The 17,900-nt window shown below is 48.5% G+C and overlaps 1 protein-coding gene across 1 annotated transcript; it reads right to left on the minus strand.

Annotated features, from left to right (window-relative positions):
* Window positions 1-257: 257 nt before the first annotated feature.
* On the minus strand, window positions 258-12,596 carry LOC136496986 (villin-4-like). Its single transcript, XM_066492769.1, is given in 26 exon segments — window positions 258-433; window positions 435-500; window positions 586-746; window positions 851-1,127; window positions 1,129-1,176; window positions 1,542-1,607; window positions 1,778-1,903; window positions 1,989-2,129; window positions 2,220-2,230; window positions 2,323-2,470; window positions 2,750-2,878; window positions 2,975-3,112; window positions 3,218-3,286; window positions 3,353-3,421; window positions 3,595-3,669; window positions 3,671-3,751; window positions 4,285-4,385; window positions 4,471-4,621; window positions 4,906-5,068; window positions 5,241-5,370; window positions 5,456-5,633; window positions 5,718-5,960; window positions 6,068-6,136; window positions 6,449-6,548; window positions 12,185-12,266; window positions 12,386-12,596. Coding segments are annotated over 25 exon segments (2,844 nt in total). The 5' UTR covers window positions 12,241-12,266; window positions 12,386-12,596; the 3' UTR covers window positions 258-385.
* Window positions 12,597-17,900: the final 5,304 nt, after the last annotated feature.

Here is a 17,900-nt window from a genome sequence, read left to right on the forward strand (position 1 = left end):
CGAACAGGGCCGTGCATCAGTATAATCAGTTTCCTGTACATGCTTGTGCCATTGCGCCAAAGTAAAAGTATCTCAAATCGTGACGACCTTTGCTGACAACAGTCCACAGAAGCCCAGAACACAAACATTGACCAAACTGGGGGGGGGGGGGGGGGGGGAAAAAAAGAATCAACATATGATCCAAAGAGCCCCACAACAGAAGTGAGCTCTGGAATTCCAAACCTGTTGAACTCTGAATGAATCTTAGGTCCTGTAAATGGAAAGAACAAGAACTTTCAAAAACGAATAGGCTAAGTAGGTAAAGAAAGGAGCTCTAAGCACGAAAACCGGTGCCCTCACTCACAAACGGTTACTGTCTTCAGGAGTCAAGACGACTGCGGGCAGGCTAAAAAAGCTGGACACCAGACTTCAATTTGTTCTGCTTCCACTTAGGGGAGCTTGTAGAACGCCGCCCTTGTCATGTTGAATTTGTCATTGAACTCGGCTGACGACAAGTAGGCCTGCATTTAGTTGATAACAGTAAAGGGCATCGTCATCTGATCTGACAAACGTATGCGAAAGTAAGGTGGAAGATCAATTTGTCACCTCTCGTTTGGTCAAGTCGATGTCAGGGGCAGGATCTTCAGCTGTGGTTGTCAGACGTTCATATGGGTAGATCGTGCGCCCTTCATCATCTTCTTGCTCGTTTTCATTTGCACCGCCTGCGGCACCTTCCCCCTGTATCGCCTTCTCTGGCTCATGGCTCACTTAGTTTTGCAAAAAGATTCAGAAACGAGAGAGATAAGGTACTGGAACATTTGCTATCCATGTTATGCCAGAATTGAAATTTAAAGAGCTGTATTCACTATACCTTTTACAGATTTTGGTATTGTACTTTTCAAGGGACCTTCAAAAGAGCTGGTGAGGGCACTGATAGCTGATTTTTTGGGTGACACCCTTGAGTGTTCTGGGCCTCCAGATTTTGGGAAAAGCTTTCTCACAGCGGGGGGAGGGGTGGAAAGGTTCCTGGTATTGCTTTTGCTTGTGTTCTCAAAGGCAGAAGTTAAGATATTGAAGGCTGGAGACCTTCCACGAACACGTGGACGATCCGGGCTAGTGGACATGCTTCTTGAACGCTGAGATTTATCTTGTCCCTGAACTTCTTCCCGTAAATGCTGGTGTTCGTCGTTTTGGTTTCTGAAAACATGAGATAGTAAGAGAGTTGCTTTTAGATAGTGGACTTGAACTCAGATGCCAGTTTAGCCACCCTGTAGTCCTTCTATGAAACCTTATGGTCAGCATATATATGTTGAGGCTCAATCATACAAATGACATACTAGTCCTACTTAAAATGCTGAAAACATGAATTTGTGATCATCTATATACCCGCACAAGAAGTTAATAGTGTCGAAAAAGGCAAAAGTATCAATAAACATGGAGATCATGAATAAAAAGTTAATTTGCAACCAAATACTGGGATAGAAACTAATACTAAATTCACAAGAAGCAGGTAGAAGATGATTTCCACCGAGCTACTGGAAGATGATTTGTTTGAGACTTACTTCCAGTGATGGAGGTGCTCCACCCTTTAGGACAGCAAACTTCCTCTGGTATGAACTGCCATGCATCTGCAACAAAAATTCAGAAGTGTAAAGATGAATTAATTTCCAAAGCTAAATAGCAGGCAGGAATACATAGGTGTAAATCTCATGGAATAGAATTGGTGTTAATTCACAATAAGCAAGTACAGGACACATAAACTACTTGCAAGAGATTTTTTTTTTGAAAGATTACTTACAAGAGATTTTGCGCAGTCCCAGTTGAAGAATCTAGTAAAAAAATGTGGCTCGCTACCTTCTGACACAGTGAATATTGGTGTTTCTCGTGATAGTTTCTCCATAAGGAAATCATGAACAAGAAATTTCTGGCAGTTACAGTGACAAAGAAAGTGAGAAACAAATAAAAATCGTAATTACTAATTAGACTATGGAGGATAATTTTGGCTTAACCTCTCCAATATTCATAGCTTGTGATTTCACTTTGGCATCCACCTCCTGGCCAACCCAAACAAATATGTCTGAGTGACAATCAAGAACGAAAACATCCTCTGTCATCAGATCATCCTGAGTAAAGTTGTGTATTTCTTTGACCTGATATACATTTTAAAATCAATGTTTGTATTAGACAAGAAATCAAGAAAGCACTTAGCAATAAAACCTTGACATCTTTGTTTTCCTTACCTTTATATTGCCTTCACGACAACAACATTAGTAGCCAAAGAAGAGAAGTGTCAGCAGATGTCGAACAGTGAATTCAACCTAGAAAATCCTTGTGTGCAGTTACCTTTGGATATGATGCATGAGAAAAGATGGGGGTCACTTTCATTTTCTCTTCCAACTTTTTGGTTTGGATACTTGGATTTACCACCCAGTAGTTCCCAGAACTGGTCGGTTTCTCTCCCCTCCTTTTGTGACCTGGAAGGCAGATCTGGCTGTACAATAAAAAACAGAAGCACAAAGAAGAGTTAAGACAAATGAAAAGCATAATGAATTCAAATACGCAGAACATGTGACACAAACAAAAGCGCCATTGAGCATTGCTTCATGTATAACATACTCAGACTATTTTTTTTATCAGAAACATGGAAAACCTTTGCAGGGGGGTTTTAGTCAAGGTTTTACATTGATACCAAATTACCAATGTGCTAATCATCAGGAAATCTTCGTAGGTACAAAGGTGTATTCAACCCAGTGAGAAAGAATATTCAGACCTTAATTACATCTAGCTGCCTCTCAACCAAGTCATGATCCAATGAGGTCGTAGCGTTGCCAGTCCATGTGAACACGGTGTTTCCGTTGTGTAGAATGTAACAATAGGACGAGTTTAAGGACGAAGCCAGCTAACAAAAAGATGAGAAAGATTAAGAAGCTCGTTTATGAAGAGAAGACTAATGTTCTCATAAATATCTTGACAAACCAAAGTATGACAAACTTACTGTGTCTACTTGAAGTGCTTGCATGTTTTCTGATCCTGAACCCTGAATCCGGAATAGGGCAATCCCACCTTCAGAGTAAGTGTCATCCACAATATCATTTTCAACAACAAAGTTCTTGTATCCAGAGCTAAGACCACCCTATATTGAAAATTCATACAGAGAGGAAACATATAGAACATTCAACATGAAGTATGAGATTTTTCAGAACAGGTCAAGGATTTTGACTGCTAACTTGAAGCAAACCTTGAACACTTGAAGACTCTGAAATATGACAAAGAACTGAATTGGTTCTTTCCCTTCATAAAGCCGAGCCTGTGCATTAAAAAATAAATTAGAGACCAAAAATATGATTTAAGATATAAATATTCAGAGAATTACCTGGACAGCCTGGAACTTTGCAGCCTGAACCATCTTGCTAGCCAGTGACATCGCTGACACCCTCTCCACCTGAAAGCAAGTAAGATCAATTCACAAGGAGTAACTTGACTCAAAAACACATTTATTAGAAACATAGGCAGATACAACAAGGAACAATGAAAATATCCCTTGACTTAAATAAATCCGTGTGGGTTTAAATTCCTGAGACCATTACTGATGTTGATTTTGTGCGCAGATATTACCTCAACACTTCTCTTCCCGAACCAAGTTCCAATAAGACATTCCTCCTTGTCATCTCCAGTATATGTGTATTGAAAAAATGTAACAATCCCCAGTGTAAAATTTTGATTGGTCAGCAGCTGAAAGAAGAGTCTTGCCATTTCCATTCACCCTCCATACCTGATGCCAATACACAGGTAACAAAACCACCATGAAACTTGCACCTAAAATAAATGGATGAATGCTATGGCAAACTTTTGCCTATTAACTTTGGTTGGAAGGCAGATATCAAAGGAGATGGGTGTAGATCAACGGTATGGTTGAATTTGGGATATTAGGAATCCTGTCATCCAGATGACATATTTTGCATACATGTATTCAAGGTAGTTTTGTTTAGCTTGCACGAGTGCAGTTGGGAGCTTATCCAAATACGTGCATGTAAAATTCAACTAACCAAGCCTTGGAATTCGGCATGTATTCAGACCTTTTTTTATCTACCTTTAATGAAATGACGCGCAGCTCTCCTGCGTGTTCGAGAAAAAAGTGCAGTTGGGAGCTAGAACACAACCTTAGGGAGATAACTAGCAAAAAACAACAAAGCCTTTGGTTTCAAGTTGGGGTAGGTTTGGGATGGAATCTAAAAAGATCCAAAACCAAGAGGAAGGTACATAGCACCTTGCACAAAGAGCTATAAGAGTTGGAAAAGATAATACCTGCAAATGACCTGTGCAATCAATGTAAGGCTGGGGTTCTTCTTTTACAGGTGCGGCTTTCATCAAGCCTTTAACATCTAATCCTTGACTTTTGAGGAGAGCTGCAAGATGAAACAATGGATAAAAGTGTGAAATTTGGCTATTAGCAATATCTTGCCCTGGAACTGATAATATGTAGACAATAACCTGCAACTTTGCCTCTTCCGTCCTCAGATGATAACTTCAAATCAGGTGTGGGTGGCCACTCAATAAATTTTGACTTGAACATGACTGTCTCGAATCCCTCGATCACTTTGATAACATGTGATTTTGCTCGGCTATCATCAATGAGTAGTTTCTGTATAGAGGTAAAAGAAACTGAGCGTGCACAGATGCATAATACTGTAAAACATGAATATGTTGTGAACATTAAGAAAAAAATGTTTTACAAAATAATCATTATGAGTAGTGAGCCCAAGAAAAATAATTAGCTCTCTCCATTTTGAGAGTGAAGTAACTAGCTTTCCTTAAATTTGAGAGTGAAATAACTAATTTTTTTAATAATATCTTAGAGTGGATATAATGAAGAAGCATTCGTTCAAAAAAATATAATGAAGATGCGTAAGTAATTTATGCAGATACCTCAGCAGCATTGCTTGCACCCTTTCTTTCTTGCAAAGAAGTGCTTCTGCCCATCCAAACATACATTTCAGCACCGCAGTCAAGCAAGTAGCATTTGTTTGGCTCAAGTAACTCACGCGCCAAGGATTCAAAAATAATTTGCTCCAATTTTCCTTGGTTGATGCTGGGAAGTCAAATAAATAATTCATTCAATTTCATAATTTCAAGAGAAATTTAATCTAACAGATGGCATAATTTAAATAGTATATTATTGTTCTTGTTGACAACTAAAACTGATGCTTTGTGGACATGGGAAAAATGGTATTGATCTTTTAAAACAAATGGTAGTGAGATACCATATCAATTTGATGGCGATTTCCCTGTCTTCCTTATCCTCTGAAGGTGTCTTCCGTGGAAGAGGAGCGAAGCCACCAAACAAAGCCCAAAATTCACCAGCTTCCGCATCAGCCATTAATTTCCCATCCTCTAGAAGAGAAATTTAAATTATCACATCTTCTTAAATGCAACTTCTGAATTTCTCATATTCTAGTACATTAATGTATTTGCTTACCAACCCCTGCAACTTCACACTTGCCCTCATGGAAAGTATCTTTGATATACTGTACAACTTGAAGAGCTTTTGCCCTCTCTTGAATGCATGAGTTGGAACCATTGAACTGGAAAATTTTGGACTTGGTATCCAAAATAAATATGTCCTCATGGTTAAGGGACGAACGAGTAAAAGGAACCTAGTCGTAAAATAGAAAGCATAATCAGCAAATGAGCAAACCTTGTTAGTTGGAAAAAAATATATAGTGCTTTAGATAGCTCACCTCTTTAACATGGACAACATGTTTCCCTCTGCACACATATAAGCGGGTAACATGCTCCTGATCATTGACTTCTACATGGTTGAACCCAGAAGCTACCCCTCCTGGTTGTGGCATGATGCAAGGCCTAAAATATGAGAGAAACCTTTCAGTTTCATTGCCCTGTAATTCCCGGTACTGGACAGCACGTCCTCCAAGCGCAGCATCAAGCTCCACGGTTAAAATTGCAGCAGTTCCAGCCTCATCCTACCAAGGAAAAGAATGGGCATTTTCTGAGAGGTGTCAATTAACAAAAAATACCATTATAATATCCCTGAAGAGCAAAATCAAGTGATGCAGGTTTGAAAATCTACCTGACTAGTGTCTTTACCAAGCCAATAATGGATGTCATGGCGAAAGGAACCATTTTTCAAAGCTGTTGTCTGCAGGGAACATAAGGAAACAATATTCAGTGCAGTAAAAAAAGGTAATACTGAGATCAACCATAAACAGACTGTACTGTCATGATGAGAACTTCATGGACAGGGAAGCATATCATGCACCATCAAGGGTTACATTAAATGATACAAGATGAGAAACAGAAAAAAGAACTGAGAAAATATTTGTCACAGATTTCTCAGAGCCTCTAAGATTTTGTTTCAAGCAGGACCAACTATTTTACCTTTCAATTAAGATGCACCAATAATCTTCCTAAAGAAAGGGATATTCATAAAAAGGCATCAGTAAATCCATACCTTCAAGATGATATATGAATCACCCATGTAAAATTTTCCATATGAAGATGTTGCCACAGGAACTGGCTTAAAATTCTCAATACGCCATACCACTAGACCGCTATAACAAAATTAAGGAGTACAATGCTTGTAGAAGGAACTCTTATGAACAAAGCAGTAAAGTTAATTAGGGCAAAATGACAAAGAAACTTCGAAAGGATTGAGTGTTTGCTGGATATTTACATCAACCTCATCACCATTCCTATATAGTTTAGTTATCAAGAGGTTCTCTGATTAGTTCAGCCACCCTCTAACCCAATATATCTACACTTTTAATTTTGTCTAAAGCGAAACACTTGCGACATGATAGACTGTTACGGCGTGGACGGGTATGATGGGGAGATCGCAGGGGGGAGTGGAGTAGAAGGCTGGATTGAGAATTTGAGCGCAAAGGATAGCGAGGAAGTGGTGCAGCGGAAGGTTCGCCGGCGGCAGCGGCAAAAGCGCTCGAGCCACCGTCGAAGGTAACCCGCCCACCTTGGGAGGTTTATTTCTTCTTCGATAAGATATATTACAATCTCTAAGGGCCCTTTATATAATAGGTGCACTCCTAACAAACCAAAATAGATTTCCTAAATATCCTCCCTTTCCTCTCCTAACTTAATCAGCCGAGCCCCTTAGCCATGGCTGGGCCTAGGTCGGCGCCTATACTGACGGCCTACAAAGGCGTCTATAACACTTCCCTCCTCCCCAACAAACAGCCCGTCCGCGAGCTGGAATGCTGGATAGCGCTCCTTGAAGTCATCAATATCTTCCCAAGTAGAATCAGCCGCAGTCCGCCCTTCCCAATGAACAAGGTGTTGCCAGCGACCCCGGTTCAAGCGAGCACGCACCACTGCAGCCGGAGTAGGAATGACACGCCCATGAAGCGTGGATGGAAGAGGAACAATGGCTTCTGGAGGGTCCCCTTCATACTTCTTTAGCAGCGCCACATGAAAGACATCATGAATACGAGCCTTCGGCGGAAGACACAGACGATAAGCCACGGCGCCCAAGCGATCAACAATCTGATAGGGTCCAAAGAACCGTGGCCCTAGCTTGGAGGAGGCCACCAGAGTAATACCAACAGTTGTGCGGTGATGAAGGCGGAGCAGCACCCAGTCACCTACAGCAAACTACACAAACCGGCGCTTCTTGTCATGGATCTCCCGCATAGTGTCCTGAGCCAATACCAAACGATCACGAATGTCCAGCAGGAACTCATCACGGTCACGAAGCTGGCGATCAACAGCAGCCACCCGAGCCGACCCAGGAAGATAGGAAACCATCGACGGTGGAGACCGGCCATACACCACCTCAAACAGTGTAGCGCGCAGGGCAGACTGGTAGGAAGTATTATAACAGAATTCCGCCCAAGGAAGACACTGCAACCAAGAACGAGGCCGATCCCCTGCTAAACAACGCAGGTACATAACTATGATACGATTAGTGACCTCAGATTGCCCATCTGTCTGTGGATGAAATGCAGAACTGCGTAGTAAGGTCACACCAGCCAGCTTGAAAAGCTCCTCCCAAAAATTGCTAGTGAAAACAGTATCCCGATCACTCACAATAGAACATGGAAATCCATGCAGCCGCACAATGTCGTCGAAGAAGGCACGAGCGACGGAGCTAGCTGAGTAGGGGTGACTCAGGGCGATGAAATGCGCCATTTTGGAGAAGCGATCAACCACAGTAAGAATCATGGACTTGCCGCCCACACGCGGAAAGCCCTCAACAAAGTCCATGGCGATGTCGCTCCACACATGTTCAGGAACAGGAAGTGGCTGAAGAAGACCAGCGGGATGCAGGTGTTCAGTTTTATTACGCTGACAAACAGCGCAGCCTTTGACAAAGTCTCAAACCAGCCTATGCGCGCGGCGGTTGTAGAAGGATGCACGCAGCCTGTGGAGTGTCTTCTGCGAGCCTTCATGACCGGCAGTGTGAGCCTCACACAATAGCTGCGGCCAGAGCGGCGATTCATCAGGAACGAAGGGACGTCCTTGGTACAACAGCAGACCGTCGACCATCGTCCAACCGTCAGGCGCAGTGCCAGCAATGATCTACGCCTGGAGTTCCTGGGCCTGAGAGTTGCGTTGAATCTCAGCGCACAAGACATCATAGATGGCGAACGAAGGCCCGGAGAGTGCACATGCAGCCACAGTACTGGAGTCCATATCACGGCGTGATAAGGCGTCTGCCACCGTGTTTAGCTTCCCTGGTCTGTACTCAACTGAAAGGTCATATCCGAATAACTTGGTGACCCAAGTGTGCTGCGGTATCGTCGTTAGACGCTGGTCGAGAATAAACTTGAGGCTCCAATGATTCGTCCGCACAGTAAAGGCACGGCCCCAGAGATAAGGCCGCCAATGACGAACTGCCTTGACGAGACCAATCAACTCCCGCTCATAGGCCGGAAGCTTGGCATGGTGGGGCGCCACAGCGCGGCTGAAGAAGGCCACCGCACCATCTCCTTGGTGGAGGACTGCACCAAAACCAGCCCCTGACGCGTCACAGTCAACGATGAAGCGCTTGTCGAAGTCAGGCAGTTGAAGAAAAGGGGCGAACGTCAACGCCCTCTTGAGCGACAGGAAAGCCTCCTCTGCTGCCGGTGTCCAGGAAAATGCCTCACGCTTGAGAAGCGTCGTGAGGGGCGCAGCCACACCACCATAGCCTGCGATGAACTTCCAATAATATCCTGTGAGGCCGAGAAACCCGCGGAGGGCGCGAGCTGTCGTCAGCCGCGGCTAAGCTTCCACCGCCTCGACCTTCGCTGGATCCATAGCAACTCCCGCGGCCGAAATGATGTGGCCCAGGTAGCCGATTGAGAGTTCGCCAAAGAAACATTTGGAGCGTTTGGCGAAGAGATGGTGCACACGCATCTGCTGCAGCACAGTCCGCACATGCTGCAAGTGCTCTGCCCATGTTGAACTGAAGATCAAAATGTCATAAAAAAATACAAGCACGAAACGACGGATATATGACTTCAAAATATCATTCATAAGTGCTTGGAAGGTGGCAGACGCGTTGGTGAGACCAAAGGGCATGACGAGGAACTCGAAATGACCGCGATGCGTCCGGAACGCGGTCTTGGCAGTGTCGTCCGGGTGCATGCGCACCTGGTGATACCCGCTACGAAGATCGATCTTGGTGAAGAAACGAGCACCCTTCAACTCGTCAAGGAGTTCATCAACCACTTGAATAGGAAACTTGTCCTTGATGGTGCTGTCGTTAAGAGTGCGAAAGTCGACACAGAAGCGCCCACTGCCATCTTGCTTGCGAACGAGGAGTACCGGGGAGGAGAACGGCGAAGTCGACTCCCGGATGATCCCTTGCTGCAACATATCATCGCACTGCCGCTCAATCTCGTCCTTGAGGAGCTGTGGGTAGCGGTAGGGCCGCACCGCCACCGGTGGGGAACCAGGGACGAGGTGAATACGATGGTCATGGCGTCGGCTTGGAGGCAGCCCGCGCGGCTCCTCGTAGATGTCTGCATAGGACAGCAGCAGCTCCTCCAATATAGTTCGGGGATCGGCGATAGCATGGGCAACCAACGCCTTGCTGCCTAGGCCAGTCCACCTGTGAGCACGCGCTCGGTACCAAAAGGCCATCGAGAGGGCGTCGAAGTCCCAAACGATGGGCCCCAAAGAGCGCAGCCACTGAACACTGAGAACCAAGTCAAAGCCGCCCAAGTCGAGGGCGACACAGTCGATGGAGAAGGGTTCCTCGTAGATGAGAACCTCCGTGGCAAGGCACACGCCGGGGCTGCGGACACGATCACCATTCGCAACCAACACAGACAACCCATCACGTGACGAGACTGGCAAGCCCAGGCGAGCTGCCACCTCCGTATGGATGAAGGTGTGCGTGCTGCCGGTATCAACCAACGCTTTGAGTGGAACACCCGCGATCGTCACCTGTAACATCATAGAGATAGCATGGCCGAGGCCAGTCAACGCGTGCAGGGAGATCTCCAAGTTAGAGATGATCTCCAAGTTAGAGATGTCGTCGCTGAGCGGGTCCTCCTCGCCTTCCTCAAGCTCCATGAGGAAGACGCCCTTGGCCACACACTTGTGATCCTTGGAGTATGGTTCCGGGCAGAAATAGCACTGCCCGTTCTGCCTCTTCTCTTGCATCTCGGCCGGTTTCAGACGACGAAAGCGAGAACGTGTCCCTTCTGGCTTGCCGTCCTGCAGACCAGCAGCAGAGCCCGTAGCGCTGGTCGAAGCCAAGGCGCGGCGAGTGGATGACTTCAGTGGTGCCGAGCTGTTAACGGTGGAGGCCTGCTCTTGCCGCTGTTCATAGGCCCACGCTAAGCTCATGGCCTGCTGCAGATTGACAAGGTGCTGCATTTCCACATCAGCAGCGAGCGGCTGTCCCAAGCCACCGGTGTAGAGATCAATGGTCGTCCGCGTGGAGAGGTTGTCGCAGCGCAAGAGCAGTGCGAGAAAGCGCCGCGAGTACTCCTCCACGGTGCCCGTGCGGACCAGGGCCTTGATCTCGCCAACAGAGTTGGTGCGAATGGGTGGCCCGAAGCGAAGGTTGACGAACTCGACGAAGCGTGGTCAAGAGACCATCCCAAAGTCACGCTCCATCTGATAGTACCACTCGGCTGCGATGCCATCCAGATGCAATGACGCCATCCACACCTTCTCATCCTCTGGCACACGATGCCCGCGGAAGTAGTTGTCACACTTATTGAGCCAATTCGAGGGATCCGCCTCTCCATTGAAGCTGGGAAACGGAATTTTGGGTGGACGATGAGGCTCCAGCGGCCTTCGACGTTGCCTTGATGACGGTCGCCGCGGTCGAAGAGACGGTAGTCGCGGCCTCCGCGATCGAATTCCCGACTCTGATACCAAATTGTTACGGCGTGGACGGGTACGATGGGGAGATCGCAGGGGGGAGTGGAGTAGAAGGTTGGATTGAGAATTTGAGCGCAAAGGATAGCGAGGAAGTGGTGCAGCGGAAGGTTCGCCGGCGGCAGCGGCAAAAGCACTCGCAGCCACCGTCGAAGGTAACCCGCCCACCTTGGGAGGTTTATTTCTTCTTCGATAAGATATATTACAATCTCTAAGGGCCCTTTATATAATAGGTGCACTCCTAACAAACTAAAATAGATTTCCTAAATATCCTCCCTTTCCTCTCCTAACTTAATCAGCCGAGCCCCTTAGCCACGGCTGGGCCTGGGCGGGCGCCTATACTGACGGCCTACAAAGACGTCTATAACATAGACAGACAGTTTTACAGTTCATGTCAAATGAAGTTCTACTGTGTCATACAGTGTAAGTTTGTAACCATCAGAACTTATGGCTCCTGGCATGTAATACTGAAGTCAAGATATTTGAATAACTATTACACTTACTATATGTGTTTTACATTTTCAGGATCATGTCAAACTTTAGGAGCATCTCACAGCAAAATCAGATATAGTAGACACTAGAGAGCAATCACTACCTGGGAGCACTGAAAAGACAATGTAAGTGTTTTTTAACAGTTTAGCAGACAAACAGTATGCAACTTCTGTGTGTTTCTCAGACTAACCTGCAGAAACACTAATTAGCTGCTTACTGGTAAGCATGTTTACTGTTACAATCAATTGGCTATTTGTCATCCACACTAGAGTCATCCTATGGTCTCACAATGCGTCTCGATGATATAAAGATGTCAGGCTATGAAAAAGGTACATAGTACAGGGAAGCATGCGAAAAAGGATACTCCTTTTGCCCAGCTCCGTGGAAGGCCGGGTCCAAATCCTTCATAGACACTGACATGCTGGATGTTGATGAAGAACCCTAGCCTGATTTCGTATCAAAAGAATGTTAAAATTAAGCAATAAAAAATTATTGTTCTAACAACATCGCGTGCGAAAGGGCGAAAAGAAAAAATGATGACGACGGATTCCGATCATTCTCTCACCTGAGGCCAGAGGGCTGTACTTGCCGATCGAATTGGGGAATTCTTGGGAGAGAGAACGATCCGGGGAGGGGTGGGGGAAGCGGGGCGAAGTAGATGGCCATCCGTGAAAGACGGATTCAGGAGAAAGAAAAGGTAAAATGCGAGCGGCGAGCGCATGCGCCTCCTCTCTCCAGCTTCTTCACAAAATCAGACCGCATGCGTCCGTTTGCTGCTTCTGCTCCAGCATCCCGATGGGCGTTTTCTGCCCTATATAACCAAAAAAAATGGAGTTTCTTTTCTTTTATGGAAGAATTTTTTTTCTTAAGTAAGCACGTTAACGCGCGACAATACAACAGAGAACAGAAAACAACGCGGTGCACGCCTCATTTTTTTTGTCTGCATGAGAGAACAGCATAGAACAAGTAGAAACGTTGAAAAGTTGCGGTGCATTAACTAGACATTCCAAGCAGTTTAATGTCATTATATTATTCGCATGTAAAATATATTTTTAAATTTGCTTGCACAATTGAAAATCCTACAAAACAAGATCTATATAGATACTCCATGTTTTCTAACTCGTCAAAAAATATCAGGAGAAATAAATATGACCATCTCTAACCACCACCATCAACAACAACAACAACAAAGCCTTTAAATCCCAAACAAGTTGGGATAGGCTAGAGTTAATCAAGGTTCAGGCACATAAATAGCACTCCTATCTAAGGCTAAGTCTTTGGTTATATTCTATTCTTTCAAGTCTCTTTTTATTGTCTCTACTCAAGTCAACTTCGGTTTTTCTCTGCCTCTCTTCACGTTACTATCCTGGTTTAGGATTCCACTACGCACCGGTGTCTCTGGAGGTCTCCGTTGGACATGTCCAAACCATCTCAACCGATGTTGGACAAGCTTTTCTAACCGTTTTCAATAATTCAATCCTAAAATATAGAAGATAATTTTACCTCGGTAATCTTGTAATATTTTTAAATTATCCTAACCACTTTTATATATTCTTTTTCTATTGTGAAAAGAAGTATATTTTTTACCATCAAACTATGGTCAAAGTTTCAATTTTAACAAGGAAACTTTAAAACAAGAAATATTTGACCATACAACTATCAAAATCCGTTCGAGTGAAATTCACCATATGTCTCCAAAGTTAGCGGGAGGTGTCATATAGGTCCACAAAATCTTAAAATGCTTTTTTTGTCTCTGAAGTTAGTTGGGGTCTTATCTATGTTCAAATGAGCGTTTACCCGACTCGATAGTTGACGTGACATGTTGACTCAACGCTTACATGGATCTGACAGATGAGACCCACATATCAGCAGCAAGGATATGACATATGGGACCCACATTATTTTTCTAACTAGGTCACGAACATGGCGTAGAGTCTGGGCCCTAAGGCTTTCGATAGATTCCAGGCCATCTTTGTTGCGCTGTTGTCAGCCTCTAAACATGAGCCCTTAGCGCCATGGAGCTAGACTTTACTGGGTTGGAGCACGATGCTCTTTAGCCGCTTGGTGTTGGTGTTTCGAGTCACCATCGATGAGTAAATTTCTAGTATTGCGTGTCTGGCTTGGATGGTGTGCTTAGGGGATACGATGTTTATACTGGTTCGGGCAGAAAGTCCCTACGTCCAGTTCGTTGCTGTTGCTCGTGTTACTAGCACTGAAAGTTTGTAGTAGGGGTTACAAACGGGCGAGGGAGGGATAGGTCCCAAGTCTCTGGTGAAAGGAGTGAACGGGTGCTGAGAGCTCGGTTGTTGCTCAGCCGTGCGCTTGTGTGTATCTAGCTTGATCTGTCGATGGGTCGATCGGGTCTATCCGGCTTGAATCGCCTCCCCTTTATGGGACGCCCTGCTTTCCATTTTATAGGCCAAGGAAAAGCGCGGGTTACAGTGAAGGAAAAGGGGAAGAAAGAGAGAGAGGAAGGCTGTCGGTGCTTTGGAACCAGGGGTCCCTCAACCAACGAGTGAATTTGTGCTGCGTGCCCCTAATCCCGGATGGTGATGCAAAGAGACACAAGGTTTATACTGGTTCAGGCAATCGAGGCCCTACGTCCAGTCCGAGAGATCGATCTTGTATTCCTCGCACCGGAGTGCTCGTAGTGGGGGGTTACAAGCTAGGTGAGAGAGGGAGCTAGCCCCAGGTCTCGGCGTGGGTGGTGCGGGCTGCTTGAGGCGTTGTTCCCAAGCAGCGTAGGAGTGCGAAGTTCTATCGGCGTGTTCGTTTTCTTCCCCTAGAAATGGCCCCGGTCCCTCCCTTTTATACTCTAAGGGAGGACCGGGAACGTACATAGGTTGCTACATAGCGCTTCTGCAAATGGGGTGTCGTGTCCGAGCCCTGTAGCCGGCCACTGTTGTTGTGGTATGGTCGATGGAGTGGCTCCGTCCTTGTCGTGCAAAAGTGACACGCCGGTCATACTCGATCTTGTGCGTCGTGGGGCTCCAGTACAGCTTGATGCAGGACATGGCGGGCGACGTGCTGGTCACCGTGTAATGACGTCATAGGGAGCAGCGGCTCTGCAGATGCCGAGGCCGAGCCATCGTGGGGGGCTCGGCAGTCATGGACCCTCAGGCTGCCGAGCCCGTGAAGCAAACTGCCGAGGCCTTGGGGTAGTTATTGGCCCTGGGTACTGATTCCGAGGCCACAGTAGCCCAGACGTGGCTCCCCACGCTGTGTTGTCCTCGGAGCAGGAGTTGGCAGCATAATGAGGTATGGGTGTCAACCATGTGCATGGTGGTTAGCACAGTGACGGGTAACCCCTGCCCAGTCCAAGGGACGTGCAGGTCATCGCGTGATGACGTCGTAGGGGGCCGTGGTTCTGTAGGTGCCGAGGCCAAGCCATCGCGGGGGGCTTTGGCGGACATGGGTCCCCAGGCTGTCGAGCCCCTGAAGCAAACTGCCGAGGCCTTGGAGGGAATTATTGGTCCTGGGTACTGATTCCGAGGCCACAGTAGCCCAGACGTGGCTTCCCACGCTGCGTTGTCCTCGGAGCAGGAGTTGGCAGCACAGTGAGGCATGGGCGTCAACCCATGTGCACGGTGGATAGTACAGTGGCGGGTAACCCCTGCCCAGTCCTGCCTCCTGTCCCATTGGCCATTCTGCTGTACTGTGCCGAGCATGCCGTTGTCGTCAGGGGCAGCAGTTGGCTGAGTTGATGCGACGCGACGTTTTGTCAGAGGGACGGGAGAAGGAAGAGGCAGCGGAGTGCTGCCGAGCCTGCCTTGCGCGAGACGGAGGGTCAGTGGCCCAGCCGAGGCCTTTGGCGGGGAATCGCTCGGGGTCAGTAGTGAGGGGGCCTCGGGCGAATCGGAGAATCGGCCGAGGCCCGCGGCGATGGGCCTCGGGCGAGTCGGAGAATCGGCCGAGGCCCTTGGAGCCTCGGGCGAGTCGGAGAATCGGCCGAGGCCCACGGCGATGGGCCTCGGGCGAGTCGGAGAATCGGCCGAGGCCCTTGGAGCCTCGGGCGAGTCAGAGAATCGGCCGAGGCCGGCAGCGTTTAGCTGGTTTCGATCTTTACGAAGTCTAAGCAGTTGTTTTTTGGGTCTTGCTTAGGGTGCCCCTTCTCGCGGTACCCGACAGTAGCCCCCGAGCCTTGGGGGGAGTGGAGGCACTCCCCCTGAGGTTCCGACGAGAATTGGCTCTTGATAGTTCCTGTCGGGATGGTGTTTTGTATTCGAGGTTTCGGTGGGTGCGCGCGAGCGCACCCGCCGGGTGTAGCCCCCGAGGCCCTAGAGGAGTGATTTCACTTCTTCAGGGGCTTTTTTCTCTTTCGAGTGAGGTGTTTTCGTCGTGTTTGCCGGGCCCGTGGGCGCGAGTTCGGATCGCGGGGCCTCAACGATGTCGCGGAAAGAGCCCCTTAGCCTCCGCCTGGAGCGAGAGGGCCGTCAGGGGTTCTCCCGGCTTTTTGCACGACCCTCGTGCTTCCTTTTCGCTCGGAAGGAGGGGTGGAAGATGCCATGCTACCCTCGGTGGGCGCGAGCGATGGCATTTCCGGTGAGCTGTTATCGGGTAAGTCCGAGTGGAGGCCCGTACCCCGTTCGCTGGGGGTCGGCTAGCGGTCCGGAGACGCGCTCCAAGAATACCGGCGGGTTTCTCTAGTGGGTGCTGAGGCCGTTCGCTGGGCCTCGGTGACTCGGTGCCTCCCTACGGTGGGATCCCATTCAGAGACCTCCCCGCCGGTCTCGGACACGACCCGGGGCGCGCCTGTACAGGCTCGCCCGTGGTCGTCCCTGACTCCTTTATCCTGGGGCGGCTGTCGAAACCCCTAGGGGCCCAGTCTTTGAACCCCTGGACCGTAACGGGCTTGGGTCGCTTTGTCGCACGTCCTTTTCGTTCGGACGGGGGGGCTGTTTGCCGAGCCCACTCGTGTGCGAGCTTGAGCCGCTGGGTCTCGGCAAAGTTGCAGGAGGAACCCCCGAGTCTCTCGCATGGAGCGAGAGAGCGGTCAGAGGTCCCCCTGGCTTTTGGTTCGCCCCTCGCGCGTGAGGGTCTGTCTGCCGAGCCCCCCTCGGGTGCGAGGCTAGGTCGCGGGGTTTCGGCGTCTTTTGCAGAAGGAGCTCCCTAGCCTCTGCACAGGGCGAGAGGACCATCAGGAGTTCTTCTGGCTTTTTGAACGACCCTCGCGCTTCCTTTTCGCTCGGAAGGAGGGTTTGTTTTGCCGAGCCCCCTCGTGTGCGAGTCTAAGCCGCTGGGCCTCGGCAATGTTTTGCAGGAAGGGTCCCTTAGCCTCTGCGCGGGGCAAGAGGGCCGTCAGGGATTCTCCTGACTTTTCATTTGACCCTCGCGCTTCCTTTTCGCTCGGAAGGAGGGGTGGAAGATGCCGCGCTACCCTCGGTGGGCGCGAGCGACGACATTTCCGGTGAGCTGTTATCGGGTAAGTCCGAGTGGAGGCCCGTACCCCGTTCGCTGGGGGTCGACTGGCGGTCCGGAGACGCGCTCCAAGAGTACCGGAGGGTTTCTCTAGTGGGTGCCGAGGCTGTTCGCTGGGCCTCGGTGGCTCGGTGCCTCCCTACGGTGGGATCCCATTCGGAGACCTCCCTACCGGTCTCGGACACGACACAGGGCGTCCCAAGCGTTTCGCTTGCTTGGGCCTCGGCCTCGTATAGGCTCGCCCGTAGTCGCCCCTGACTCTGTTGCCCTAGGGCGGCTGTCGAAACCCCTAAGGGCCCAGCCTTCGAACCCTGGACCGTAGCGGGCTCGGTGCCTCAGTTTCCTTTGCCTGAAAGGAATCGGGGGGGGGGGGGTATTTCTCTCCCTACGGCTAACAACGGCAGGCGCGTCTTTTGAGGCGACTTTTTCGGGGAGGCGGAACAGCGCCTGCTGCTGCTGCGGTTGGACGCGACGTGGGGTCAGCCGACGGGACGTATCTGCACGCACGATTTAATGAGGGAGTGGGCGCGTGGGCGGTAAAACCGGATCTGGATAACCGCACCGGATCTTTTGGGGGAAACTTCCCCGATTTCGTCGCCCAGCGGTTTCGTCTTGTCCCTGCATAAATACGCAAAGAACCTCGCCCTTCCTCTTCTTACCTC

The sequence above is a fragment of the Miscanthus floridulus genome, chromosome 12, assembly GCF_019320115.1.
Source record: "Miscanthus floridulus cultivar M001 chromosome 12, ASM1932011v1, whole genome shotgun sequence".
NCBI classification, from domain to species: domain Eukaryota; kingdom Viridiplantae; phylum Streptophyta; class Magnoliopsida; order Poales; family Poaceae; genus Miscanthus; species Miscanthus floridulus.